The following is a 13,869-nucleotide window of genomic DNA, read 5'->3' on the forward strand; positions in this document are numbered from 1 at the left end:
CAAGCCTGCTCCGTCATTCAATGGCTGATCTTCTACCTCAACTCCATTTTCCCACCCTATCCCCATAGTGTCCAAATATCCATCGATCTCAGCCTCGAATATACTCAACAACTGAGTATCCACAGCCCCCAGAATTCCAAAGATTCACACAACCCTCTGAGTGAAGAAACTTTTCCTCAGTGTTGGTCTCAGGATAAGGAGGTGGCCATTTAGGACTATCACCCCTGGTTCTAGACTCTCCAGCCAAGGGAAACAGCCTCTCAGAATCTTTTATGTTTCAATGAGATCTCCTCTCATTCTTCTAAACTCCAGAGAGTATTGGCCCAATTCTACTCAATCTCTCCTCATAGGACAACCCTCTCATCCCAGGAATCAATCTGGTGAACCTTCACTGCACCGCCTTTAAGGCAAGTATATCCTTCCTTAGATAAGGAGACCAAAACTGTACGCAGTACTCCAGGTGTGGTTTGCATACATTGCACCCCTATGTCGTCTTGTTAACAGCATGCATACTCTAAGGTAGATTTTGAATTATTCTGCTTTTCCAAGGTCCCTGTCTCTCCTCTCAGGTGGACGTAAAAGACCCTGTGGCTGCTATTCAAGGAACGCAGGGGAGTTCTCCCCAATGTCCTGGCCAATATTTATCCCTCAACCAACATCACTAAAAACTGATGAGTGACAGTGTTATACCGGCCAGCGTGTGTAATGGGCGAGTTGCGTTTGTACAAATGCGCCCGTTATAAGTGGTGGGATTGCTGTTTGCGGGATCTTGCTGTGCGCAAATTGGCTGCCGCGTTTCCTACATTACAACGGTGACTACACTTCAAAAATGTACTTCATCGGCTGTAAAGCTCTGGGACGTCCTGAGGTTCGTAAGGCGCTGTAGAAATGGAAGTTCTTTCTACCAGAAGAAACTGATGGAGAGGAGTCTCGGCCAACTTGAGTCTGAATGGGAAACGCACACAAATTGTTACAAAACAACTTTATTTCTTGATTTTCCAAGTTTTTTTACACACCAAATTTAAGTCCATGAACCATCACAGTGGAAACTGTGAGTGACAGCAGCACCTGCTTTTAAAAAAAAATCAATAATTCTTAAAAAGCAACACGTTGATTACACCCAACAAAGGTAACGTGGGGGCCCCTCGAGCAGATCCCGAACACGCACGGCCAGCCTCAACTCTGCGATTTCAGCTGAAACCTAGAGAGAGGAGTGGAAGGGTGTCAGAGGCCAGGGATTCCAGTGTGAGTTTACGCTCTAAACCGCAGCTCTGGTCAGCGGGCCAGAGAATCCGCCACAAGAAGCTGAGTGGTAACTTCACTATTTAAGTTAAGGGAACGCTCCCTAATTAGCAGTCCACAGGTTTCCCTGCGAACCTGACCAGGAGGAGACCCTGAAGAGGGGGAGCGAAACATTTTTAAATGCTCTTTACCCCCCCCACTCTTAAGTAAAATGTCACCAAGCGAAAGCTGTCTATCCCAGTGTTAAATAAGCTCAAAAGCTCCCCCCCCCCCCGCCAAGATTTTTCACAGACTGCTTCAAGAGTTAAATGCAGAAACACTGAATTAACAGACACCGATTCTGTTGCACATATTCCTGGCGATTGCTGCTTTGATTCTGGGGGTTTCTACATCTAAAAGAAATAGTTTTAGTGAGGACGGGGCCTGGAGTTCAGCTCATTTTCTCCCCTCAGGAGTGGGGCTGGAGGTTGAGGGAGCTGCGTTGTATTCTAGTTAACGTCCCCAGACAGGAAAAAACGGAACACCGAATCAGATAAGTTAAAAGGAAACACGCCATGGCCCACCACATATCTCAACAGCATCCGCGTTTCCCCAGCGCACGACCTGAAGCACTCCCTGCGTTTGAAGTGCGGGAGCTGTAGGTCGGGAAGGTTTCAGGGGACCATCCATAAATAGGGACCATCCATAAATAGGGACCAGCACAAACCTCCATCACCCAGGGACCATCCATAAATAGGCACATCCATAAACAGGGACCATCCATAAATAGAGACCAGCACAAAGCCGCTGCTGAACGTGTTTCATAAGATTTGGCTAAAGTTTCTGAAACTTTCTTTTTGGTAAACTGGGAAGAACTGTTTTCGATGGTCAATTCTCTTTTAAAATCACGATTACAGTTTAAAGGCAGAAAAATCAGTAAATTACAAATTTTACAGTTACTACAAAAACAGTGCAACTTTTAGTGTGAATATTAATTACATCACAGTTTATTTTTTAAGCTTTTTTTTTTATAACTTTTTTTTTACACAATTTTACAGCAGCTGAAAGTGCCTAGGGTTATAATCGGGTCTGTGGGGGGAGAACGGCCGTGTAATATCCGACACTATGTCTCCCACCGCCCCCCGCCCCCCCCCCCCCAACCCACCGTGTTATCACTGGAAGAGTTTGTACGTAGAGTGCGAGGAACAAGCCACCGATCTCCGTCCTCACTTCCGCTTCCCAAAGAGTGACTTTTTGTTTGAGGTTTTATCGCTGGAGCTCAGCTTTGAGCCGATCAGTAGACGCGCTTTCTCATCCTCCTCTTGCTGTTGGAGACTTCCGTCCGTTTTAGGCTCTGCGGTCCTGCCCCTCGTCTCCAATCCGGAGGCCGGCTTCAGACGGAGTTTCTCCTTTATTACCTGTGCAGGGGGAACGGGGGGGGGGGAAAGGGAAACACTTTAACAGGTGGCTTGGAGTTTTATAATTGCAATTATCCAAGGCAGATTAATTCCCAGTTTAAAACACCTCAGTTACCCAGATAGGCTCGTACAAGCTCAGCACTGATCAAGGTCAGTGTCAAGTCACCAGGCGGGCTGGGGGGGCGGTGACGGGGGAAGGGATGAGCCATGGAGGGAGCTAATTGGCTCATTGTGACGGGATTGTCTGGGCATAGGGGCAGGAGGGAAACTGTCTGAGTAAACCCTTCCTCGACACTCAACCACAGAACAGGACCGACAGCTAGTTATCAGTCGGAATGGGAATGGGATTGAAGGGGCTGACGGGGATGTCTCCGAGTCGGATTGGGATTGAGGGAGCTGACGGGGATGTCGGAGTTGGAATGGGAACATATGAACATAAGAAATAGGAGCAGGAGGAGGCCACTCGGCCCCTCGAGCCTGCTCCGCCGTTCAATCAGATCACGGCTGATCTTCGACCTCAACTCCACTTTCCCGCCCGAGCCCCATATCCCTTGACTCCCCTCGAGTCCAAAAATCTATGATGGGATTGAGGGAGCTGACGGGGATGTCTCAGAGTTGAACTGCCCCACTCCTCTGACGAGCAGGAAAGGGATAACTCGGGAGAGACCTGGTGGGTCCCCGGGAGATTACCTGAGCGAGCAGAGCCTTGCGACTGTCCCTCTTGACGGCCATGGCGAAGTCCAGCCAGGTCCAGGTGTTGTTGTGGTATTCCAGGCATGGCAAAACCAGATTGAAATCCTTCCAGTCCTCGATGTTCTTCTCGCCCTGAAATAAAAACAGATTCAGGAGATTCCAGGGCACAGAATCCGCGGTTCGGTGGAGAAATCACAACCTCGAGAATTCCTGGGATTGGGAATTCCGGTTGCCCACAAGGCCACTGACAGTGGAAAGCGAAACCCAAAACAACAGAAAATCCTCCACAGAATTTCACATCTTCAGTCACCATAAACCAGAGGTCCTGATCCCGGGGGGCGGAGGTTCAGGAAGGAGGAAGACAAGAACCCCAATATCGTTGTATCGTGGGACGACCAGGACGGTAGATGGTGAACTAATTGGCCTTGGTCTTTTTTTTGTCGAGCAATTCCTATCTTCCTGTGGAATTATTTTCTTTTGGAAACAAAGAGACTTAATTGAAGATTTCAATATTGTGAAAGGAATTGACAAAACTGGTCCTCGTGGTGAAAGGATCAAATCTCCACAACCACAGGTTAAAAGTTCAGGGTAAGAGGGAAATCAGGGCAACTTTTCCACCCATCTGATTTGGGAATAAGTTACTCGGGAAGGAGAATCAGGAGAAGGAGGCCAGGCTGGAGAATGGAACTCGTTTCCATTTGGTGCAACTAGATCATTATCAAACGCCCCCCCTCGACACCGTCCCGTCAAACGCCCCCGCGACACCGTCCCGTCAAACGCCCCCGCGACACCGTCCCGTCAAACGCCCCCCGCGACACCGTCCCGTCAAACGCCCCCCCCGCGACACCGTCCCGTCAAACGCCCCCCCGCGACACCGTCCCGTCAAACGGCCCCCCGCGACACCGTCCCGTCAAACGGGCCCCCGCGACACCGTCCCGTCAAACGGGCCCCCGCGACACCGTCCCGTCAAACGGGCCCCCGCGACACCGTCCCGTCAAACGGGCCCCCGCGACACCGTCCCGTCAAACGGGCCCCCGCGACACCGTCCCGTCAAACGGGCCCCCGCGACACCGTCCCGTCAAACGGGCCCCCGCGACACCGTCCCGTCAAACGGGCCCCCGCGACACCGTCCCGTCAAACGGGCCCCCGCGACACCGTCCCGTCAAACGGGCCCCCGCGACACCGTCCCGTCAAACGGGCCCCCGCGACACCGTCCCGTCAAACGGGCCCCCGCGACACCGTCCCGTCAAACGGGCCCCCGCGACACCGTCCCGTCAAACGGGCCCCCGCGACACCGTCCCGTCAAACGGGCCCCCGCGACACCGTCCCGTCAAACGGGCCCCCGCGACACCGTCCCGTCAAACACTCCCAGGGCAGGTACAGCATGGGTTAGATACAGAGTAAAGCTCCCTCTACACTGTCCCATCAAACACTCCCGGGGCAGGTACAGCACGGGTTAGATACAGAGTAAAGCTCCCTAAACACTGTCCCATCAAACACTCCCGGGGCAGGTACAGGGTTAGATACAGAGTAAAGCTCCCTCTACACTGTCCCATCAAACACTCCCAGGGCAGGTACAGCACGGGTTAGATACAGAGTAAAGCTCCCTCTACACTGTCCCATCAAACACTCCCAGGGCAGGTACAGCACGGGTTAGATACAGAGTAAAGCTCCCTCTACACTGTCCCATCAAACACTCCCAGGGCAGGTACAGGGTTAGATACAGAGTAAAGCTCCCTCTACACTGTCCCATCAAACACTCCCAGGGCAGGTACAGGGTTAGATACAGAGTAAAGCTCCCTCTACACTGTCCCATCAAACACTCCCAGGGCAGGTACAGCACGGGTTAGATACAGAGTAAAGCTCCCTCTACGCTGTCCCATCAAACACTCCCAGGGCAGGTACAGCACGGGTTAGATACAGAGTAAAGCTCCCTCTACACTGTCCCATCAAACACTCCCAGGGCAGGTACAGGGTTAGATACAGAGTAAAGCTCCCTCTACACTGTCCCATCAAACACTCCCAGGGCAGGTACAGGGTTAGATACAGAGTAAAGCTCCCTCTACACTGTCCCATCAAACACTCCCAGGGCAGGTACAGCACGGGTTAGATACAGAGTAAAGCTCCCTCTACACTGTCCCATCAAACACTCCCAGGGCAGGTACAGCACGGGTTAGATACAGAGTAAAGCTCCCTCTACACTGTCCCATCAAACACTCCCAGGGCAGGTACAGGGTTAGATACAGAGTAAAGCTCCCTCTACACTGTCCCATCAAACACTCCCAGGGCAGGTACAGGGTTAGATACAGAGTAAAGCTCCCTCTACACTGTCCCATCAAACACTCCCAGGGCAGGTACAGTGTGGATTAGATACAGTGAGAGAGAGTGACGCTCACACAGGCACTTCATCTGTTCAGTGTGGGTGGGATTAATGTCCCTCACAGGCTCCTGTCTCTCCCCCAGGCTGTGACAACATCAAACAGTTTTTAGCTTAATCTACAGCCACTGCTTTTTCCAAAACCCTCGTACCTTGTAGCTGACGCAGAGAGGAACCTGCGGAATCTTCACGTAGATGAAGGAGTTGTTCATCGCGGCTCGCTCCTTCATCTTATCGATGTCATCCACGGGATACTGCGGGTGAGAAAGGACGAAGTACGGGCACTGTGTGAACGATTAGAGGATTCTGCTCCGGACCGGACCCGAGAGGAGAGGAGAGGAGAGGGTGGCCACCAAGGGAAATCCATCTTTAACCCAGCAAAAAGGCTGATAAACTGGCTCGAGGGGAGGTTTCTTGCTCCAGGCTGTTACAGAGCAGCCAGGGCCCTGGTTCCATCCCCAGTCCCTGCCGAGTTTACCTGATCTCAGGCGGGCAGCAGTGGATCCGCTACAGTTACTCTCAGTGCCCCCGGTCACCACCTACTGCCCCCTGGCCTGATGTGCGGACAGGATTGGGCTAGGAAGCGATCGGCCTCCACTGTCGAATATCCCCATGATCAAGGGGCTGAATGGCCCCACCCCATTGGCGATCCCCGGGGTACGAGTGGGTCTCGGGAGGCTCAAGGGTGGTGGGAGTTCTGACAGGACCCGGGAATGCTGAGGCCCCGCCCCGTTTCCCCAAACACGGCCCACGGTGGGGGTGGGAGAAGGAATTGCCTCGACCTCAAACTCCCTTCGCACCCACAGACCTGGACACTGGGAGGAGCCAAGGGTTCTCCAGGCTGGGAAGACCCCGGAAATTATTGCCATCTGGGATCAGTCTTCAACAAAAACTCCCATTTATATAGCGCCTTTAACGTAGTAAAACGTCTCAAGGCGCTTCACAGGAGCGATTATCAAACAAAATTTGACACCGAGTCACATGAGGAGATATTAGGACAGGAAAGTTTGGTCAAAGAGATAGATTTTAAGGAGCGTCTTAAAGGAGGAGAGAGAGAGGGGGAGAGGTTTAGGGAGGGAATTCCAGAGCTTAGGGCCCAGACAGCTGAAGGCACGGCCGCCAATGGTGGAGCGATTAAAATCGGGGATGCGCAAGAGGCCAGAATTGGAGGAGCGCCGAGATCTTGGAGGGTTGTAGGGCTGGAGGAGGTTACAGGGATAGGGAGGGTCGAGGCCATGGAGGGATTTGAAAACAAGGATGAGAATTTTTATATCGAGGCGTTCCCGGACCGGGAGCCAATGTAGGTCAGCGAGCGCAGGGGGTGATGGGTGAACGGGACTCGGTGCGAGTCAGGATACGGGCAGCAGAGTTTTGGATGAGTTGGAGGGGAATTTATCTGCCTGTTTGCCAGTCTGCGGGCGGAGAGATTTAGAGCCAGTGGGACACCCAGCCCCAAGCTGCCATCCATTGGCACATTTTCCGCCCATCCCTCTGGCGGGCACCCTCTCCTGAAAGAAAGATCTTGCATTTATATAGCACCTTTCACCACCTCAGGACGTGCCAAAGCGCTTTACAGCCAATGAAGTACTTTTTGAAGTGTAGTCACTGTTGTAATGTAGGAAACTCGGTAGCCAATTTGCGCACAGCAAGATCCCACAAACAGCGATGTGATAATGACCAGATAATCTGTTTTTAGTGATGTTGGTTGAGGGATAAATATTGGCCCCAGGACACCGGGGAGAACTCCCCCCTGCTCTTCTTCGAAATAGTGGCCGTGGGATCTTTTACATCCACCTGAGAGGGCAGACGGGGCCTCGGTTTAAAATCTCATCCAAAAGGCGGCACCTCTGACAGTGCAGCACTCCCTCAGTACTGCACTGGGAGTGTCAGCCTGGATTATGGGGCTCAAGTCTCTGGAGTGGGGCTCGAACCCACAACCTTCTGACTCCAAGGCGAGGGAACGGCCCACTGAGTTACCGCTCCCGGATGCTGTGTGGGGGCAGAACTGGGGATTCTCGCCCCCTCGGTACTGAGGCTCACGCACGAAAAAAGGGCCACTTGGGTTGAGGAAGAGGAGGGAGGGAGGCTGGTGCTCATGGGAACGTCCCCCAGGCAGAGTCCAGGGAGGGGTGGGGAGAAGAGGGTGGGGGAAGATCGGGCGGGACAAACACGGCCCTCTCCGATTACTCACAGCTGGAGCTGACCTACCTCCGGAAGTTTCCTGAACGATCTCCTCACTCCAGATGTTCGGTTTAATCCTGCGGAACCTCCTTTCCCTGTTCCCAAGGTAACGGAGTCCTCGGGCGTAATCAGCTGGCGAGACTTCACACTGACTGCAATGCCTGCACGGGTGGTGTGTAAAAACAGCGTCAGTGCTCACCAACACACTTACACAACCACTCACACACACACACACACACACACACTTACACACACACACTTACACACACACACACCCCCCACACCAACACAAATATAGACACACACTGCACCATGCATACTGGCTTCTGTACAGTGAGGTCCTGTTCAAAGGTTGCCAGACGCCGCACGGCCCCGGCCCCGACGCCGCACGGCCCCGGGCGCGACGCCGCACGGCCCCGGGCGCGACGCCGCACGGCCCCGGCCCTGACGCCGCACGGCCCCGGCCCTGACGCCGCACGGCCCCGGGCGCTACGCCGCACGGCCCCGGGCGCGAGGCAGTGAATTCACCGATCTCTCGCTGCCTTCACCTGTTGTCACCAGCTTGGATTTATCCTCTTCATCTGCTCCCGTTTCATCCTCTTCAACATTTCGCCCGGGAAAGAAAAATCCCATCATCCTCTTGAAGAACTGGTAGGTGAGTTGAATGGTCAGCGGAACGACATTCACCTGAAACCAGGATTCAAACATTGCTCCTCAGTGTGAACACAGACCCTCGTCCCGACACTGGCCGCGTCCCGCTTTGTCCCACCAGCCACTCGCGAAGATTCTCTCCCTCTCGGAGTCCCCCCGCACTTCCTCATCTGGATCCTCCTCATCTTCAAACATACTTCTCCTCCCTCACATCCGGACTGTGTCAAACAGAGACTCATCGCACCCTGGCTACTCAAACTCATCCTTATCCAGGACCTCGAAACCGTGGGTCTCCTCACCCTCCCCCCCTCCTACAATCCACAGGCCTCTAAAAACCCAAAGGATTTGATCACAAGGATGAGAATTTTTAAATCGAGGCGTTCCTGGACCGGGAGCCGATGTAGGTCAGCGAGCACAGGGGGTGATGGGTGAACGGGACTTGGTGCGAGTTAGGATACGGGCAGCAGTTTTGGATGAGTTGAAGTTTATGGAGGGTGGAAGATGGGAGACCGGCCAGGAGAGCATTGGAATAGTCAAGTCTGGAGGTGACAAAGGCACGGATGAGGGTTTCAGCAGCAGCCGACTTGCACTAACTTGCCTCCTGATCCCTCATACTTTCTCCTCCTGGACTCCAGGTAAAGATGAGTGATTTGTTGGGGCAGATAGATCCCGTGAATTTATCCATGTCCGGCGGGATTTAGAATGCTGCCCGTATCCTAACTCGCACCAAGTCCCGTTCACCCATCACCCCCTGTGCTCACTGACCTACATCGGCTCCCGGTCCGGGAACGCCTCGATTTTAAAATTCTCATCCTCGTGTTCAAATCCCTCCATGGCCTCGCCCCTCCCTATCTCTGTAACCTCCTCCAGCCCCTACAACCCTCCGAGATCTCTGCGCCCCTGCAATTCTGGCCTCTTGCGCATCCCCGATTTTAATCGCTCCACCATTGGCGGCCGTGCCTTCAGCTGCCTGGGCCCTAAGCTCTGGAATTCCCTCCCTAAACCCCTCTGTCTCTCCACTTCTCTCTCCTCCTTCAAGACGCTCCTTAAAACCTACCTCTTTGACCAAGCTTTCCTGTTTTAACGCCTCCTTATGTGACTCGGTGTCAAATATTGTTTGATAATCGTTCCTGTGAAGCGCCTTGGGACGTTTTACTACGTTAATACAGAACAGTCCCAGGGAAAGGAGCTGAGGATAAGCCACTTTACTCGTTCAAAAAGGAACTGGATAAATATCTGTTTACACTGGCTGTTAAGGGGAAACTACCAAACGTATCCCAGGGATAGCGATCCTCGGCTGTTAGGGGCAGGAATGCTGTCTGCGAGCAGCTGGGCAGGTTTAATAATGGAGATGGGAGGGTGGATGAACATTCTGGAGCTTCGCTCGATTCCCTTTTGGGAACAGGGAATATTTATACAGAACTTTCCCGGAGGAGATCGAACGGGCGTGATAGATAGCGGGAGCTACTTTACTCAAAGTGATCAGTGTCAGGGATAATCTGCCCTGGGGAGGGGGAGGTGGGTGAGGAGGGGGTTGGGAGGGGGAGGGAGAGGGAGGTGGGGGGAGGGGAGCTGAGGGGGAGTAGCTAAAGCAAAATCATTCGGGATGTTGAAAGTTGAGCTGGATTTTGACTTGGGACAGTGGGAGCATTAGGAGTTTCATCGAGTTAATGGCAGTTTCCCATTCTTCAGTTTTCTTATGTTCTGATGATAGGTTGGTGTTTACAGGGGGTGTGTACATGGGGTGTGCGCGGGGTGTACGTGGGGTGTGCACTGGGTGTACGTGGGGTGTGCACTGGGTGTGCGCGCGGCGTGTGCATGGTGTGCACGGTGTGTACATGGCGTGTGGCCTGTTGTTTTCTTACTCTCTGCAATTCTGAAAGTTTCCTTGAGGCCGGGATTACAGATCGTGATTGGCTCTCAGCACTCACTTGACTGAAATAAAAACACTTCAGTGATTGGTTCAAGCCTTACCTCAAAGTGTTCTTTCACTGAGATCCCACCCACTGGTGGCCGGACTTTGCTGAAGATGCGCAGGGCGAGCTGTCGGGCAGACTGCGAGGGGCTCTGCGGCCTCAGGACCACCTGTATAAAACCCAAACGTCAAACCTGAGTAAAGAGGGAGAGGAGTCTGACGGTGCGCTCCATCGCAAGTTCACCTTCAACACCCCGTATCTCAGGGTACGCACTGCGGAACGGCCAATGAGAGATTAACTGACGAGCCGAGGACACAGAGAAAGTAACAAGCTAATGAAGTGCACACATGTGCGTGCGGTGTACACAGGTAAATATACAGGCAGGCGCGCACACGCACACACACCAGACATGTAAACATACAGATGCAGACAGGCACACACAGGCACACAAATACAAACACAAAATGCCCAGCGGAGCTCAATGAATAGTGATCAGGAGTGGACTGATTTCCCCTCCCTGACCCAGGGGATCGAAGTACTCCTGTTCCCACCGGCTAAGGTCAGTTAACTCTGGACAGGCTGAGCCCAGGCCTTGATGCTCAGTAACACACAGGACAGGTCCACTCAGTTCCCTGACGTATCACAATCTGTTCACCGTCACTGTTAGCAGTCACTTATAGATTGAAATGAAAACAGAAAATGCCAGAATTACTAGCTGGCCGGCCCCCGGAGAGGGAGCCTATCACTTTGGGTGATGGAGGGGCCCCTCTAATGTTGTATATTTCCAGCATTTTTAAGTTATTAGTTACAGATTCTCAGCAGATACAGTTTTACATGAGCCTATAATCTAGGCCGACACACCCAGTGCAGCACTGAGGGAATGCTGCACTGTCGGAGGTGCCGTCTTTTGGATTGGGGGAGGGGGGGGTGGCGAGAAAGAGAGTTCCAGATTTCCACTCCCCTTTGTGTGAAGAAGTGCTTCCTGACATCACCCCTGAACGGCCTGGCTCTAATTTTAAGGTTCTGCCCCCTTGTTCTGGACTCCCCCACCAGAGGAAATAGTTTCTCTCTATCTACCCTATCAAATCCTTTAATCATCTTAAACACAGTCAATTAGATCACCCCTTAATCTTCTATACTCGAGGGATATAGTTTAAACTATATACTGGGTGGCGAAGCGCACTCCAGATCGTAAGGGACATGAGCTACGCTTGGAGGAATCTGCACTGTCCCTCCTCCCTCCGCATCACCCTGAATAATAGCAGTAACGGCAATTCCAAGTAATTCATTGTAGGTGAAACATTCTGTGATGTTCCAGGAGATGGGATAGAATCATAGAAAGGCAACATCACTGAAGGAGGCAATTCAGCCCTTCCAGTCCGTGCTGGCTCTATGCAAGAGCAATCCAGCTAGTCCCACTCCCGGCCTATCCCAGGAGCCCTGCAAGTTTCTTCCTTTCAAGTCATTATCCGGTTCCCTTTTGAAGGCCATGATTGAATCTGCCTCCACCACCCCCTCGGGCAGTGCATTCCAGATCCTAACCACTCGCTGTGCGAAAAAGTTTTTCCTCATATAACCTTTGGTTCTTTTGCCAATCACCTTAAATCTATGTCCTCTGATTCTTGACCCTTCCGCCAATGGGAACAGTTTCTCTCTATCTACTCTGTCTAGACCCTTCATGATTTTGAATACCTCGATCAAATCTCCTCGCAACCATCTCTGTTCCAAGGAGAACAACCCCAGCTTCTCCAGTCTATCCACGTAACTTTTTTTTTATTCGTTCATGGGATGTAGGCGTCGCTGGCGAGGCTGGCATTTACTGCCCATCCCTAATTGCCTTCGAGAAGGTGGTGGTGAGCCGCCTTCTTGAACCGCTGCAGTCCGTGTGGTGAAGGTTCTCCCACAGTGCCGTTAGGAAGGGAGTTCCAGGATTTTGACCCAGCGACAATGAAGGAACGGCGATATATTTCCAAGTCGGGATGGTGTGTGACTTGGAGGGGAACGTGCAGGTGGTGTTGTTCCCATGTGCCTGCTGCTCTTGTCCTTCTAGGTGGTAGAGGTCGCGGGTTTGGGAGGTGCTGTCGAAGAAGCCTTGGCAAGTTGCTGCAGTGCATCCTGTGGATGGTACACACTGCAGCCACAGTGCACCGGTGGTGAAGGGAGTGAATGTTTAGGGTGGTGGATGGGGTGCCAATCAAGCGGACTGCTGTATCTTGGATGGTGTCGAGCTTCTTGAGTGTTGTTGGAGCTGCACTCATCCAAGCAAGTGGAGAGTATTCCATCACACTCCTGACTTGTGCCTTGTAGATGGTGGAAAGGCTTTGGGGAGTCAGGAGGTGAGTCACTCGCCGCAGAATACCCAGCCTCTGACCTGCTCTCATAGCCACAGTATTTATATGGCTGGTCCAGTTAAGTTTCTGGTCAATGGTGACCCCCAGGATGTTGATGGTGGGGGATTCGGTGATGGTAATGCCGTTGAATGTCAAGGGGAGGTGGTTAGACTCTCTCTTGTTGGAGATGGTCATTGCCTGGCACTTATCTGGCGCGAATGTTACTTGCCACTTATGAGCCCAAGCCTGGATGTTGTCCAGGTCTTGCTGCATGCGGGCTCGGACTGCTTCATTATTTGAGGGGTTGCGAATGGAACTGAACACTGTGCAGTCATCAGCGAACATCCCCATTTCTGACCTTATGATGGAGGGAAGGTCATTGATGAAGCAGCTGAAGATGGTTGGGCCCAGGACACTGCCCTGAGGAACCCCTGCAGCAATGTCCTGGGGCTGAGATGATTGGCCTCCAAAAACCACCACCATCTTCCTTTGTGCTAGGTATGACTCCAGCCACTGGAGAGTTTTCCCCCTGATTTCCATTGACTTCAATTTTACTAGGGCTCCATGGTGCCACACTCGGTCAAATGCTGCCTTGATGTCAAGGGCAGTCACTCTCACCTCACCTCTGGAATTCAGCTCTTTTGTCCATGTTTGGACCAAGGCTGTAATGAGGTCTAGAGCCGAGTGGTCCTGGCGGAACCCAAACTGAGCATCGGTGAGCAGGTTATTGGTGAGTAAGTGCCGCTTGATAGCACTGTCGACGACACCTTCTATCACTTTGCTGATGATTGAGAGTAGACTGATGGGGCGGTAATTGGCCGGATTGGATTTGTCCTGCTTTTTGTGGACAGGACATACCTGGGCAATTTTCCACATTGTCGGGTAGATGCCAGTGTTGTAGCTGTACTGGAACAGTTTGGCTAGAGGCGCAGCTAGTTCTGGAGCACAAGTCTTCAGCACTACAGCTGGGATGTTGTCGGGGCCCATAGCCTTTGCTGTATCCAGTGCACTCAGCCGTTTCTTGATATCACGTGGAGTGAATCGAATTGGCCGAAGACTGGCTTCCGTGATGGTGGGGATAT

General features: G+C 52.5%; 1 protein-coding gene across 1 annotated transcript in view; it reads right to left on the reverse strand.

Moving 5' to 3' along the window:
* Nucleotides 1-713: 713 nt before the first annotated feature.
* The window catches only part of LOC137345082 (bridge-like lipid transfer protein family member 2), an 83,867-nt gene continuing 70,711 nt past the window's right edge, over nt 714-13,869 (reverse strand). Inside the window, exons 34-40 of the mRNA XM_068008524.1 lie at nt 10,516-10,626; nt 8,439-8,577; nt 7,918-8,051; nt 5,862-5,963; nt 3,330-3,464; nt 2,387-2,639; nt 714-945 (exon numbers count right to left, since the gene is read on the reverse strand). Of these exons, the coding sequence (XP_067864625.1) occupies nt 2,448-2,639; nt 3,330-3,464; nt 5,862-5,963; nt 7,918-8,051; nt 8,439-8,577; nt 10,516-10,626 (813 nt within the window). The 3' untranslated portion in view covers nt 714-945; nt 2,387-2,447. The remainder of the gene's footprint in view (nt 946-2,386; nt 2,640-3,329; nt 3,465-5,861; nt 5,964-7,917; nt 8,052-8,438; nt 8,578-10,515; nt 10,627-13,869) is intronic.

This window comes from Heptranchias perlo, chromosome 28 (assembly GCF_035084215.1).
Source record: "Heptranchias perlo isolate sHepPer1 chromosome 28, sHepPer1.hap1, whole genome shotgun sequence".
Classification (NCBI taxonomy): domain Eukaryota; kingdom Metazoa; phylum Chordata; class Chondrichthyes; order Hexanchiformes; family Hexanchidae; genus Heptranchias; species Heptranchias perlo.